The sequence below is a fragment of the Poecilia latipinna genome, unplaced genomic scaffold (assembly GCF_001443285.1).
Source record: "Poecilia latipinna isolate Pla-1442-1.1 unplaced genomic scaffold, P_latipinna-1.0 Scaffold211, whole genome shotgun sequence".
In the NCBI taxonomy this organism is placed as follows: domain Eukaryota; kingdom Metazoa; phylum Chordata; class Actinopteri; order Cyprinodontiformes; family Poeciliidae; genus Poecilia; species Poecilia latipinna.
This window is the reverse complement of record NW_015112827.1, coordinates 393,830-409,208: the sequence shown is the minus strand read 5'-3', so window position 1 is coordinate 409,208 and position 15,379 is coordinate 393,830. Positions and strand designations below refer to the sequence as shown.

At 42.0% G+C, this 15,379-nt stretch overlaps 2 protein-coding genes across 5 annotated transcripts in view; one reads left to right on the top strand and one right to left on the bottom strand.

Annotated features, from left to right (window-relative positions):
- The window catches only part of LOC106946900 (lamin-A-like), a 15,055-nt gene extending 7,930 nt beyond the window's left edge, over positions 1-7,125 (bottom strand). For 2 of the 4 annotated variants that reach the window (XM_015031580.1, XM_015031582.1), the window contains exons 1-5: positions 4,669-7,125; positions 3,045-3,387; positions 1,293-1,449; positions 1,066-1,191; positions 300-470 (exon numbers count right to left, since the gene is read on the bottom strand). In XM_015031580.1, coding sequence (XP_014887066.1) covers positions 300-470; positions 1,066-1,191; positions 1,293-1,449; positions 3,045-3,382 — 792 coding nt within the window. In that variant the 5' untranslated portion in view covers positions 3,383-3,387; positions 4,669-7,125. Of the gene's footprint in view, positions 1-299; positions 471-1,065; positions 1,192-1,292; positions 1,450-2,036; positions 2,243-3,044; positions 3,396-4,668 lie in introns of those variants that run through there. The other 2 variants (XM_015031581.1, XM_015031583.1) reach the window with 2 other exon arrangements.
- A 600-nt stretch (positions 7,126-7,725) lies between these two features.
- usf2 (upstream transcription factor 2, c-fos interacting) lies at positions 7,726-15,351 on the top strand. The gene is made up of 9 exons (XM_015031590.1): positions 7,726-8,312; positions 8,705-8,748; positions 10,401-10,516; positions 10,608-10,727; positions 11,419-11,660; positions 11,962-12,020; positions 13,824-13,915; positions 13,993-14,121; positions 15,159-15,351. The coding sequence occupies exons 1-9, from the start codon at positions 8,275-8,277 to the stop codon at positions 15,246-15,248; spliced, it is 930 nt and encodes a 309-aa protein (XP_014887076.1). The 5' UTR covers positions 7,726-8,274; the 3' UTR covers positions 15,249-15,351.
- Positions 15,352-15,379: the final 28 nt, after the last annotated feature.

The window sequence follows — 15,379 nt, the reverse complement described above, 5'->3', positions numbered from 1 at the left end:
AAAAAATTTTTTTGGGTTTTTTTTAAAGTTTTTTTTTGTTTCCTTTTTTTTTTTTTTTTTTTTTTTTTCAGTTTCTAAAAATTCTTAGATTTTTTTTTTTGTTGTTAAAATTATTTTTAGTTTCAAATCATTTTTCAGTTTACATTTTTTTCTGCAAGTTTCTAACTATTTTTCTTTTGGACAAACTTCATGGCATTAATTTATCTCCATAAACTTTGTCTCCTGGTCTGGACTTTGACTAGGCCATTGCAACACCTTGGTTCCGGTGTTCAGCCGTCATCCTGCAGGTTTGGACCAACCTTGGTGTTGTAGGTCTTCTCTACCTCCTCCTTGTACAGTTTAATCTGCAGCTCATGCTGGCTGCGCATCTCTGCCAGCGCTTCGGCCAGTTTGCTCTCAAACTCCTGCTGGTGGCCGTTATCCAGCTCCACCATGCGGGACTCGTGGCGACGCTTCGTCTCCCGCAGCTCCTGGAAAACAAAAACCAAATGCAAAAATATGAAAAATACACAAATAAATACCTACATTTATATACAAATATAAACTTAAATAAAATTTAGTGACTACTATTACCGTGAGCTAGTAATAAGTAAAAACGACATGAATAAAATAAAATGTTAAATATTTAAACAATTATAAAAAGAAAATTATTATTAATGATAATAATAATAATAATAATAATAATATAGATAAATGAAAAATAAATGAGTAAAATGTAAAAAGTTAAATAATAAATTCTGTAAAAAATATATGTATAATTATTACATTTTATTTAATTATTAAAATTTAAAAATTAATGTATTTATAAAGAAATAAACCAAACGTATAATAAGTACATAGCCAAATAATGGATAAAATAATTATTATAAATGAAAAAATAGAGACATTAATGAAAAATGAATGAATAAAATATAAAAATAAAAAATAATGGAATGTAATGAAGTGAAATAAATAAATCATATTTATAATTTATAAATAAATAAATAAATAAATAAATAAATAAATAAATAAATAAATAAATAAATAAATAAATCACCAGGACATCAGGTCACACACTGATGTTACCTCAGAGTAAAGGTTCTTCTGAAAGTCCAGCTCCTCCTTCAGCGTCTGGATCCGGTTCTCTCCATCCACCCGGCGCAGCATCTCGTCCTGCAGCTGCTTCTTCGCATCGCCCAAACTGGCCTCCAGCTGGGACAGAAAACCCGATCAGAACCTAACGATCCAACAACATCCGCTCTGACACTGCCGGAGGGCCACCGTCCCGAGGCCCCAGCTGCACTGGGTCCTACCTTCGCCACCTGGGCCTTCAGGTCCCGGTTCTCCGCATCCAGACTGCGTTTCTCTCCCAGAGCCGTCGTCAGAGAGGCGTCCTTGGAGTTCAGCAGAGCCTCCAGGTCTCTGAGCCTCTGCAGGGCAGCCGCCAGCTCCGACTCCTTCTTGGTGTTCCTGCAACGACGAAAACAGCCGTCTGACTCTGAGCCGCTGGCGAGGCTCTGCGGAGAGCATCCGGTCCGGTCCGGTCCGGTCCGGACCCACCACCTTCTGGAAGAAGCTGCTGAAGCTGGGATTGTAAACGGGGGCCATAATGTTTGATCAAAAGAACAATTTGAAACTGAGAAAATTTTCTTTAACTGAAATAAAAGTATTAAAACTGAAAATAAAGAATGGAAATGGCACAAAAAAATGCAAATTTTCCAAAAGAGAAATCTTCAAAAACCAAAAACTTGATTGCGCAATACTAATTTGATAATATCTATTTACTACCTACTTGTTACTATGTTTGTTGCGCTTAATTGTAACTAATGTTGTTGCAATGGAAGAAAACTATGAACAGTTATGATAAATGTAAAAGTTTTTTTATCTATTTCCACATCAAGACGCCTGATGCCTTACTACATGATAAAAATACAAGCAGATCTATTTTTAACCCAGCATAGGCAGAGTGGGAGAGAGCCAGGCCCCGCCCGGCCACCCCTCGGCTCCGCCCCTGTAAAACCAGAACCAGAGGAGAGCCTTCGCTGCCGATGACTCACCGTCCACGGCGCTGGTCCCATGAATCCGGTAACCACAAGCCACAGCCGCTGGTGTTTAGTTGTCATGGCAACAACTTGGCCCCACCCAACACACACACAGACACACACACACATACACTCAGGTTTTCCCAATATTTATGGAAAAACGAGCAGGAAAATGTGCAGCCGGAGACTCTGCCACGTATATAATGATGAAGATGGAGGAGGAGGAGGAGGAGGAGGAGGAGGAGGAGGAGGAGGAAAGAGTTAGTCACTGGGTCTGGATGAGGCGGGACGGAGCAGATGAGCTGCACACTTTATTTCACTCTAATTCTAGTGTAAATCTAAATTTATGGATTAAATGTTAGCATGTCTGTGCAGAAAAGAGTCAAATAAACCAAAAAGAAATGGAAACTAAACTTACTAAACTTACTACACAACATATTTCAACCAGTAAGCATATCCGTAAAACAAGATTAAAGTTTAAATCCACTAAATTATGCAATGTTTGCTTTTAGTCTAGCACCATCTGCGTCATTCAGCAGCCATTAACCAAACCTCCAGGCTCTCCGATGTCTCATGATCTTCAGATACAGAAATAATCTTCTGTGCATAGAAAACATTTTGTTCACAGAAACTCCCATGAAATGTTTTGTATCTGTGAATTTATTTCTGGGTTAGAAGGATTTATTAATAAAAATGATAATCAGATGTTTCTGCAGCCGTTTCTGGGGAAACTGGGTTGTTTCTGAACGTCAGGCTTTGTCATTTTTGGTGTTTTGATTGAAATTTTTCAGTTTTAACTGTAAAAATGTTGATGTAACAAACAAGCAGGGGCGTGTTTAACAGATTTAGGGCCCCAGGAGCAGCAGGGCACCTTTAAATAAAATGAGGTCCAACTTTTACCAAGTTTTTCAAGTTGGAAAAATCAACTGTATCCCCCATGAGACTGGAACTGATCTTAAAATGTGTAGTTCATGAAAACATTGTGACATCTTTCTTTGTTACGGAGTGTGACTATGAACCCACCTGGCCTTCAGCTCCTTGTGGTCCTCCCTGACTTTGCCCAGCTCCAGCTGGAGCCTCGCCCGCTCCTTGGCCACCGAGTCCAGAGTCTGCCGGGCGTCGGCCAGCTCGGTCTCGTAGGCGGTCTTCAGGCCCGTCAGCTCCCGGGTCACCTCCGTCTCAGACTCGGTGATGCGCAGACGCAGGCCGGCGTTCTCCGCCTCCAGGAAGCGCACCTTGTCAATGTAGACGGCCAGACGGTCGTTGAGGTTGGAGAGGTCCTCCTTCTCCTGCAGCCGCGTGATGCGGTTGGGGGACAGCGGGGTGCTTCCGCCTCTGGGAGTGTTTTTGGGTGTCGCCATTTCACCTCAGAGCCTGTTGATGACAAAACGTCAGCTTAACCCCTTAAGGCCTCAATTCATATCCAGTAGTGTAAAATATTGTCATTAAGTTGGATGCTAAATTACCTGAAAATGACACCTTCCATTAGTATAGATTTAGCTATGATGCTAATTAGCGACACTAGGCTCTTAAGGAGTAAAACAGACTGTTCAGTCTAACTATGTACATTATTTTATTGATGCTATTCTCAAACAAGACTATAAATTGAATCTAAATATATGCTTCTGAAAAATCATTGCTTTTTCATCATTACAGTGTTTCAAATACATCTAAATCTCATTACTGCAGAGTTCCAGGAACTCCTCGTCGCTTTCTGCAGCAGAAATCACTTTTACAAATTCAATTTCAACATATATTTTTGAACAGTCATTGGTTTCTGTCTTAGTGTTTTCAGTTCAGTTAAACACTGAAAAATCCCTTCACTGTACTTTTATAGAAGCTTTTTTTTCCTCTTTCAAGATAAAAATTACACATGCTTGTAAAAAAATTTATTTGTCAATATTTATATATTTTCTCCCGACCCCACTTGGGACAAAGGTGTACAGAAAATGGATGGATGGATATATAATTGTTCTTGTTGATTCAAAGTTAAATAATCAAAATACCTGCATATAATTTACATACTGCTTGTTAATATTACTACTTGTCATTACTCATTTACATTCTCTAGCTGCCGAGTGTCGCTAAAAAGCTTCAAACCCAAATTTAGAAACAACTTTTAGAATTTTGGTCACATGTTCTATATCTTGTTATATAAAATGTAAAAGATACCAGTCAACCTAAATATATTTGTATTGCAGAACCTAGCTCAGGGTTTAGATTATTACCGAGTTTATCAGCTCAATGCGTACTTCCGCTTCCATGAACAACGTGTAGTTCACACTCTGACCACTAGATGATATCAAAGTGCCTCTAGAAGCATTCTTAGTATGAGAGGAATATAAATCAACCAGCATTTGTTGGATTCATCCCCTTCATGAAGCTAATTAGCTTCACTAAGTTAACTATTAATAATCTTGTTTAAATAAAAGTTTTGTCCTGCTCTTCTTTGCTTGGAGTAAATCCAGGGAAAATCTCACATCTTTGCTTTAAGGAGTAAATCCTGCAGAAGTTTCTAAGTCCATCTCTGCTCTGGTCAGTGCATGAAACACAAAAGACCTCGTTAATCCAGAGTCATGGGAGGGGTCAGCGACTCCACCCTAAAATGAAAAAAATGCAGCATCTCTGCACCAAAAGTCGGTTTTACCTTTTCTAAATCCTGCTAGATGAAGCGGAAACTACTCGTCGATCTTCCCCGACTTGTTTGCTGGTTCTTCTGAGTGTCTTCGGACCGGAGCACTGTTCTCCTGGCTGCTGGGTGTGTTACTGAGCGTCTGCAGATGGATGCGAGTGCCCGTGTAGGAAAGAATGAGATGGGTGGAGAGGAGGGAGGCTGGCCCCAACTTTGGCACTTGGTAGGTGGTTGTTCTGCTGTGGGAGCCTGAATGGATGAGTCACCAGGGCTCAACCAAACACAGGATGGAGTTTATAATTACACTAACTGAGTCAGCGCAAACTGGAAACAATCCTCCTCTTGGAGCTCTTGGACTTGATTCTTCCAGTTTTTTCTCTTTGAAGTCGACTGTAAAGTTTATTTAACAGAGACTTAAGTGAAACATGGGGCTACCCCTCCTTCAGCAGCAGTCACTCTCAGCAGTGGAGGAATTTAGCTTCACTCTTCAGTACTGCTTCAAACTACAGCATTTCAATCAGGCTGAGGTATAGACTTTGACTAGGACATTGCAGAACCTTCATTTTCCCCTCTTTCTGTCATTCTGCTGCAGGTCCGCTGATGTTTGGGATCACCTGACACTAATGCCAGGACCCGCCATGTTGAAGCTCTTAAAGCTGCAGTAACTTTTATGAAACATGTTGTTTTACATGTTTGTTGAAACTGTCATGTCACAACATGGCATCAAAATCAAGCTCCTGCCTTCTCACAGGCTAACTGGAAGTAACCAATCAGAGCCAGGGGGCGGGTCTTAACCCCCTGGCTCTCTACTAGCTTTTAGCACTGCCTATGAATGCTAGGCTAGTTAGCATAGCCTCAGATGACGGTGCCGGTTCTGAGCCGCGGACCACAGTCTGGATCGGCCGTGTCTGCGCTGAACCCTCCAGGGTGGCACTGTGGTCTCCCTTTTGTCTGGTTTTTAGGTGGTTCTGAGTGATCATGCCTGTTTTGGGTCCAGGTCTGAGGTCGGGTTGGGTGGTCTCCCTTCTGCTCTCACCGGGGTAAGTCCTTTCCTTGTCCAGCAGGTTTGGGGCTCTGTGCCGTGGCTCACTCCAAGTCCGTTTCCCCCCCCCCCGACCCGCATGATGGGCACAGAAACGCCAAAGCCGCTTCCTCCTGAACAAGCCGTTGTTTTATCCCCGTCCTTCTGCTGCAGGCCTCTTTCAGTTGTCATCCAGTTATAATTTCATTTTATTTTATTTTATTTTATTTAGGTCAGGACTCAACCAGGTTCAGTCCTTTCTGTAATTTTGCTGCATGAGTCGTTTTGCTATTTTGTTTATTCGTTTGCTTTGCATGTTTTTGGGGGGCTCCAATGCTTTTGCATTAATAATTTTTTATGTTTCGTTATTTGGGTTTGAGGATACCATTTACCTTTGATGAGCTAATGTGCAATATATCTATATTATGTATTTAGTCCAGTTTGTAAATTGTCTTTTATGCTTAGGTTGTATTGTTGTAGGACTATTTTTAACCTTTGTGGAAATAAATAATATTTTTAAAAAGTAATAATCCACCTCTCTGTGTCGTCCTGACCTGAAACTGAAACTGAATAGTCCTGGCTCTACAATCCCAGGTGGCGCTATATTTCACTATTTAAGTTTCAGACACCACTTATGTCACATAACGGTAAGTTGTTTGTCCACCATTAGCACATTTAGCAGCAAGTACATGAGAGTGATTGACAGCGCTAAAACTCTCGTCTTAGCAAAGTGACATGAGAACAAACTGACATGATTTCAACAAATATGTAGAAATCATAATTTTTCAATAAAGAACAGGAGGAGTTCAGTGGAGTTTGTTCCTCTACATGACGCTGGAAGGAAAGTCTCTGCGTTCCTGGTCAAAGGAAACATGAAAACCTCCCCAGACTTCAGTTCATCTTAGAATCTGTGAAGAATATATAATAGAATAAAGAATATCACTGCTGAAGTTTCCTTTCATTCTTATATGACACAGATATATCTCTCCTCATGGAAATCTAAACTTCACTGTGCTCCAGTAGTATTGCTTTAATATTAGTATTGATGTATTTGGATGATCTGGTTTCTCTTCCACTGTTCTGTGAAACAAATGTTCTTGTTGAAATCAGTTATGAATAAAGTGAATTGAAATTCCTTTTGTTTTGTTTTTATTGTGATCCAAAGAAGAAACTGAAACTAACATCAACTTAGAACAAATACTGTTTTCTTCCCAATTATTTAGATGTTGATCAGAAAAATGAATATTTGCTCTCTGGCCTTCTTCATTATTGCGATAAATTGTGAGTCGTGTCATCTAATGTCAGAAACATGTGCCTCATGTGATGCTGGAGAAGATCAGATACACACACAGGGACAACAGGAGCAACAATCTGAGTTAAAGTTTATCAAATTTAACCTTAAGATCAAGTTCCCACACTGGTGAAACATATTTACCGACTCGTTTTCTGTCAGTTTTTCGAACAAGATTGTTGTAATATTCATTGTTTTTTATCACATAGTTGCTTATATTTAATAAATTACTAACAACAGACCGAGTTTTAACAGAACCCCGGGAACAGAGCCGACCCAAACTGCCACTAACAATATGGCGGCGGCGGGGGCCTGTTTACTAATCTTCTCTCTCCCCCTTGTGTTTGCACTTCACCGCCATCTGGTGGTGCTTTTCATGAACTGCAGCTTGTTCGACGATAATGTGTCCCAGCTTTGCCTCCTAAAACCTGGGTATTTACCTCCAACAGAGCTGAAAACACGCCTGAGGCGCAGGAAATCACACATATCGGTTTATTGTTCGGTTGGGACTTAAAATGGACCCCGGCTGTCATAAAACTGGGCCGTGAGGAGCTTTTTCCTGGCAGACATGGCTGGTTTTTGTCATGTGGTTTGTGAGAAAACCCGTATTGGATCTCTGTGGTCACCTGAGTGAAGAAGCTGAAAAAAACCCACTGATGAGCGGAGTGTCAGCGAATTAGTGGAGTAAAACACGCCGAGTAGGTTTGTAGAAAAATATTCACGATTGTATATGAACAGAAAGTTCACAATCCGAGAGAAAATCCGTTTTATTCCACAAAAACCCGCAGAAACAGCAACAGGAACAGTTTCTGAGCCTTAAAATGGGTTGAATCAGAGTCACGTGGTTACAACAACACAATCTTATGTTTTAGACATAAAAATGAACATTTAGGGATTAAAAAAATACTGGTTTTATGCCGTCCTGAGGAGCGCAAAGGAGTCCACTCCGCGTCTTATTGGGCGCATTAAGAGTCGCAGTTTTGGCGCAGAAACAGCCGCAGAGCTCTTAGAGGACAGCGAGGACAAAAAGATCCGGTTCCGCGAGTTTTCAGCCAGGATCCGGCTTTTGTTGGTGCTTCCAGCCGCCATAAACCCGATCGGAGTGGACCGAACCCCGGACCGCAGCTCCTTCTCGGTCTGCCCGCTCCCAGCGCCTCCTCAGCGGCCTCCAGCTGCTCACCTGCCCGCTCCGCGGCTCACGTGTCCCGGACTGTCTTCCTCACATGACCCGGGTGTTTGTCCCCGTGATCAGCGCCTCCATCTCCGTCCATCCGAGCTGCTGAAGTTTCTTCCATCCTGGGAAGGCTTGATGGAGATGCTGGAGCAGAGCCTGGAGGGCTCGGTGAGGTGAGAGGCGGCTGCTCCGGTTCTTCCTGCCCGCCCTCAGGCGCTCTTCCTCGGCCTTAGCCAGGCTTCTCTCCCAGAGCCGCTCAGCTTTTAAAAACCGATTAAATTCGCTTTTAAGTGATGCTGGATCGGTGTGTGTATGTGTTTGGGGGGCTTTTGCTAAAACTGCAACCACTAACAATAAGTATTTTTATTTTATTTAGGGGAGAATAAACATAATACTGAGCTACGTCTATTTTCAGCTCCTTATGCACAAACTTGATTTCATTGCAACCCAGCTCCAGATTTGTCCACCTGGTGGCGCTATGCTAATATATTTTGGAGTTGTTTTTTTTTGTTTTTGTTCATTTCAAGTTGAAACTGATTCGTGTCTTTTCCTCTTCATGCTTCAGTCACGCCAAACAGGAAACAGAAGAAGTGGTGCAGCTGCAGGAAGGTGAGCAGCTCCACATGAAACAGCTCATCTGCTGCTTTTTACACCGAAAACAAGAAAATCTCAAATATAGTTTCTGGTTTTATTTGGTAAAAACATGAACACAGGCTGAGTTTAGGTTATTATCTGCATTCAGAGATCATGTCATGCAGTTTTCCAGGCCTGGTGTTCCTATTCCTTCTCCTAACACCTCACAGGAGTGAAAAAAGTAATTTATAAGACACAAATCTAATTATTTGATATGAAATCTGAGATAACCTCAAACCATTAAATTAATGAAATTTAAAGGATTTCTCTTTTGGAGGGAAATATTTATCATATTTGGGCAAATTACTAATCTTAGTTCCAGTTTAAAATGTCCATCTGGGGAATAATTGGTCCCCAGATAATATAATCCACAGGTTACATAATTAAAAAGACTGGCATTGATTTTAAAATATTCTTATAGCAGGAAGAGTTTTGAGTGTTTTGTCAATAAATTAAATTAATAACCTCTATAAACCTGATTATTAGTGTTTAAATGAAAACATGAGTAAATATTAATTCATTAAAATCTGATCAAGTGCAGCTCAATGATTAAAAATCAGTTTATTATGGAATGGCTGTCCTTCAGATGCCTGTTTGAAAATAGTATCTGTATTTGCCTGGACTGCTGACCAAAACCACTGCAAAGAAAATGTTTTTAATTGCTTTTACAGTAAATATCTGGATGAAATGTTCAGACTGTGCCGCTCTACTCGGATTTATATTTTCCAATCATTTCTGTTTACTGATGAACTTTGGATGCTGCATCCTTGGTGAACACAGTGGCTTCGACAACAACAAACTCAATAAGTGTTTACATACACGCTATTTGCAGTTTTACTCGTTTTAAGACGCATTTCTGCACAATTTTATTTTTATTTATCATATTTTGTACATAGTCTGTCTTTTAATACAGAAATAAACATGCATGATATTAGAAATACATGAAAAATGAAATAAAATTTTTAAATAAGAACATAAATGCCTTATTGCATAAAAGTCTATAACGGCATTGCTTTAGTGAATGTTTGATCGTCTGTAGCAAAGAATGCAGCTGGAAAATCCTAGCTCAGCTGATGTGTTGATTATTTATTGGATTTTTATCGTAAAAGGTGCTGAATTGATTTGCAGAATCTGAACCAGGTGAAGCTAAAACTGACTGAGTTCTGGCAGAACTGATCTACAGACAAAGAAATGCAAAATGTTTTGCTCTGCTGTTTTTTTGTTCTGTATACTCCAGTTAACAATTAATTGATCATTGAATTAGCTGATGATTACTTCAGTAATCAATAAATCTCCTTAATCATTTCAGTCTTAGATCAGAGTTCGTTTCTAATGACAGAACAGGATTTTTATGTTGTGCAGCAAACTATTTTTCTTAATCTTGTCTTTTATGCATATGTTGTTAACACTTCTTGATTCTGCTGTGAATCCTACTTGATGCTGAATTTCCCCAGTGTGTGACGATAAAGGATATTTCTGCTCTATTCCAACATGGCGGCTCACTGCACAATATGTCGTCATCCTCGTGTCGGTGTGAGGGATATTCACATCTTAAGACTGTTTGGAGAACATCGTCGTTTGTGTTTTCCGAGTGTCATGAACTCGTTCTGAACTCGTTGTTTCTGCAGGAGAAGCTGTCGGGACGGATGGACAGTCAGCGGTCACCATCACCAGCGTCCCCCAGGCCGCCTTCACGGACCACGGCGTTCAGTACCAGTTCCGCACCGAGAACAACGGCGGACAGGTCAGTTTCGGTTTTCTGTGTTTGCAGCAGACTGGAGAGCAGGCGGTTCTCGTTTGCAGAACCACAGATTAACTCTACGCCCCGTCTGCAGGTGACCTATCGGGTGGTTCAGGTAACCGAGGATCAGCTGGAAGCGACGGCGGACGCGACCGGCGCTGTCAGCGTCGTCTCCGCCGCTGCGTTCGCCGGAGCTCCTCAAGCCGTGGCTCAGGTGGGTCCAGAAACAACCCAGACGGCCATTACAGTGTTCTGGATCAGCACTTCTTCTTGAAGGACCTTGATTCCTTCAGGAACTCATTTTCATCACAGCTAGTTAAGAAGCTAGCTGCGCTAACCCTAAAGCGCTAACCATAAGCACCCCCCCATCAGGAGGAGAAATGTCTGTTTTCAGATTCCTTACAGGAATATTGTTAGAACATGATGTGTTTTAGTTTCTTGTTTTAAATGCAGTTAGTGAGGGAGAATAAAACACAACATGAGGAAAGGAAATGGAAATGCTGTGTGAACAGCCTTTAGCCCCTTCAGAATAAGAGCATGAGCTTAACTGGCTAACTACTTGAAGAATTCTTCAGTCGACAGCCAAAACTTCAACACAGATGTTATTCAACTGAAAGTTTACAAGTTAACTTAGGGAGAGACAGGTGCACTAAATATTTGCTTAAGTTAGCAAAATGCTAAGCTAATAGATAGCTCTGCTATTAGCAGCCCCCCGCTGCACATCTATTTAAACCCAGAAGATCCCAGTCAGGCCAGCAGATGATCAGGTTTTAGCTCCAACCAGCTGATTCCCAGAAAGCTAACGACCTCCAGAGGGGGGAGGCCGACCTGCTGGACGCTACAGGAGGATAATATCTGGACAACATTCCTGGCTGTCCTGACCTCCTCCTGCCTTTGACTTCCAGGCGGTTATCCAGAACTCCTTCAGTAACGGAGGCAGTCCAGGTGGGGACGCCGTTGGAGGAGAAACGCGTTTCGCTTATTTTCCCGCGGCCGCCGTCAGCGACGGAACGGCGGTGTCGGTCCAGGGCGCCGACCCGGCCATCACCCAGGCGGGAGGCCAGTTTTACGTCATGATGAGTCCGTCGGAGGTTCTGCAGACGGCGAGTCCTCGGACCATCGCACCCAGAACGCACACCTACACTACGTGAGTAACCTTCCCTCCTCCATCGCTCCCAGAAACATTGCAAAAGGTCAGGAGGTCAAAAGGTCAGGCCAGCGTCTCAACCCTTAACCTCTAAAGTGGCATTCCCAGGTCCATCCGGGTGAAAATATCAGGCGTCGTATTGTTTTCCTTCGATCCTGATGGTGAAACAACTCTGGTTCCAGAGTTAGTCAGGATTGGTTGCAGTTCAGGCCTCCCACCACCAGGTGTCGCCCTCGTGCGGCTTCGGGAGCTGCAGGTTTCCTCTCTGACCCTGGTTTGAAACGGCTTCCTGTGTCTGCAGGAAGGTCGAAGGTCCGCGGGCCCCCAGAGACGAGAGGCGACGAGCTCAGCACAACGAAGGTTCGTCATTTTTACTCCACTGAACAATTCCTGAACTTTTCTCCCAGTTTGGATGTAAATTAAAGCAAAAAGAAATTCACCCTCCATCTTTTTTTACATTTCCTTTTGTTCCAACAAGAGAATTTAAATATTTACTAGGATTTTAAGAGACAGACGAACACAAAGCAGAGCTTAGCAGTGAAGTGGGAGGAAACTGAACCATGGTTTATACGGGTCGGTCCTTGATATTCTTGAAAATCCTTGGAGGTTTGGAAAGAGCTTGATATTTGTAGTGAAGTAAAATCAAAGGTTTGATTAAAAGCCTGTATTTGGAAAACGTTATTACAGCTGAAGGATTATAAAAGTAATTTTCCCCTATCTGAAGTTAAATCAGACCAAATGTTTCAGGTCCGTTACTGTTGACCCTAATTACCAAAATCATTTCTATCTGCTAAATGCCAGAAAGCGTTTTCTTCAGATGTCTTTGTAACTTCCTTGGTCCAGTATTGTGTGAAATTTAAAATTTAGTGTATGAAAAATAGTTTTGTTGTTGTCTTGTTTACCTTGCTGTAGAATGTGGAATACTGTCTACAGTAATAAATATGATGATGTAGGGAATTAAAACTTTTTAGTTAATTTGTTTTGTTCTTATTGCCAAAGTGGAGCTGAAAACATGTGAAAACTCACCATGAAAGTCCGGAGTCCAGTTTTCAGGTGAAAGTGGTTTTTCTGCGTTTCATTTGTAAATCCAGATTCTGGAGGAAGAGCAGAAAGAAACGGAGTGAAGTTTCCACGGCTGACATTAGTTTTCTCTTGACCCAAAGACCCGTTTCTGCTCTCCGTCCACCGATGGAAACCAGTTCAGAGCCTCAAACTGAAGGAAACCGTCTTTTGTTTTATTTGTATTTATAAGTTTTAGAATCAAGAAATAAAATAAAACTTTTGTGAGAATAGAGGACAAATACATTTTCTTCAATGCAATATTATCTGTGGAAAATTTATTACAGAAAAGCAAATTCTCCAAACTAACAAGAAAATTAGATGTAAATATGTATCGTTATGTTTTTGTCATTCTGTTGTGAAAACTCAACAAAATTTCTCCCTGAAAAACGGACAAACTTGCATTTGTTATATTTAAAACCAGAGCCCAGTTTCAGCCCAGCCCACAGCATGATGCTGCCACCGTGTTTTACTGCGGGAATGTTGTGTTCAGGAATAAATATTAAAAACCTCTGCACTAAGTTGTGTTGCTCTGTCACATAAAATCCCAACAAAACCAACTGAACATTGTCATTGTGACCGAATTTCACAACTAAATGAGAGATGCACCGATCCACGTTTTACCGATATCTGAGGTCCAGAATCGGCCGATACAGAAACTTAATTACAAATTCATTCGCCAACTCTGCACCAGCACATCACACTTAAATACACCGATATCATCTCTCGTTTGGTCAAACGTGCAAAAAGGTCATTTTATTTCTGTAGCACATTTTCAGCAATCAGGCAGTTCAAAATGCTTTAAACAACTTTAATTTGTTCAGTCAGTGAAAATCAGAGAATAACAGCCAATTTACAATAAATAACAAAGAAACTGAAACTGTAAGTCAAAATTAAAAAACCTTTGAAGTGGTTAAAAAGTGCAAATATAAAGTAAAATAAATAAAGCATAGAATTAGACTGAATAGATCTGCTGTGATGGATCGGGCACATTGATCTAGAGTTGTGTTCAATATTGGGATTGATATAGATATGAATGTCGGATCAGTGCATCTCTAATAGAAATAATCTGTAACTGAAGTTAAAGGTTCCCTCATTTTGCAGTGGAGCGAAGAAGACGAGACAAGATCAACAACTGGATCGTCACGCTGTCGAAGCTGATCCCGGACTGCAGCGTGGACACCAGAACCGGAGCGGTGAGTCTGCCGGCGCCGACCCGGCCGGCGCCGACCCGGCCGGCGTTTCTGACGATGTGAATCTGTGTGTCGCTCAGAGCAAAGGAGGCATCCTGTCGAAGGCCTGCGACTACATCCGGGAGCTGCGGCAGAACAACCAGCGGCTGCAGGACGGCTACAAGGAGGTGGAGCGGGTGGAGATGGACAACGAGCTGCTCAGGCAACAGGTGAGCCTGCAACCGGCTCAACCAGGGGTCAAAAGGTCACGGGGTCCAAATCCAGTCCAGCTTCATTACACAAGGTTACATACGCCGTGTTCCTCGCTGTCTGAAGTCAAATCTGACCAGACTTTTCTTGTTCCAGTTCAGAGTCAGAAAAATAATTTCCATTTGAGAATTTAGTTGCTGGCTGTTTGGCAGCATTAGACCCGTCACAATTACTAAGATTGCTGGCCGATTAATTACCCAGAAGTTATGGTGATAAACGGTAACGTTGTTGTTTTGAGACCATTTTCCAGTAACGGCATAATAATGCAAGAACTCGTTCTCAAAGATCAATAAACTTTAAATTCTAATGGACATTTAACACAGGAACTAGAAGACATGTTAAATAAATAAAACAGACGACAAATAAAATTCATTATGAGCAAAATTATCCTCCAAAGAAAAAGTGCCAGTTTCAAAATTATGCAGATGTAAATTATTGAGCTCTTTTAATCTATCATGTGATTTATTGCTTATTGTAACAGGCCTTTGCATGCATTTACTCTGCCAGGCACCAGAACCTGGTTATCCACATGAAGAGTTTCTACGTTCTTTACAAATCGTTTAAACATGATTGCATGCGGCTGTGAAGTTCCTCCATGGTGCAAAAACTCTTCATGTTCACCAAGTCATGAATTATGTCATAGTGAGATCAGAGGCGGCTTGTCCACGTCGTCTGACACGTTTCCATTCTCATTCCCCGTCAACCCGACAGCAGCCATTTTGTCCTTGATATTCTTGAAAATCCTTGGAGGTTTGGAAAGTGCTTGATATTTGTAGTGAAGTGCAATATAAGGTTTGATTAAAAGCCTGAATTTGGAAAGCTTGACACTCATTGGCCAAGAGTGTCGAAATATTTTCTTTCTGCTGGTCTGGAAGCCATGGTTCATCTTGCCTACCAAGATGGCGCTGGTCACTCCGGTTCAGAGGTTTTGCGTCAGGCCTACAGAAAACTTCAGATCATCTTAACGATGGCTGAGAGTTTTGGTGTTTGGTTTCAGATGGAGGAGCTGAAGAACGAGAACGCTCTGCTCCGAGCGCAGCTGCAGCAGCACGGCGTGGAGGTCAACGGGGACGAGACGCCGCAGTGAGCGCTGGACCCCGCAGCACCAACACGACCCCCTTCATCCTGGTGGAACCGAGCCGGACCCAGAGCGGGGACGGTGCCGCCCCTCGCCCCGACAGCTCTTCACCTGCGCACGGCTCCCAACCTCCTCATCTC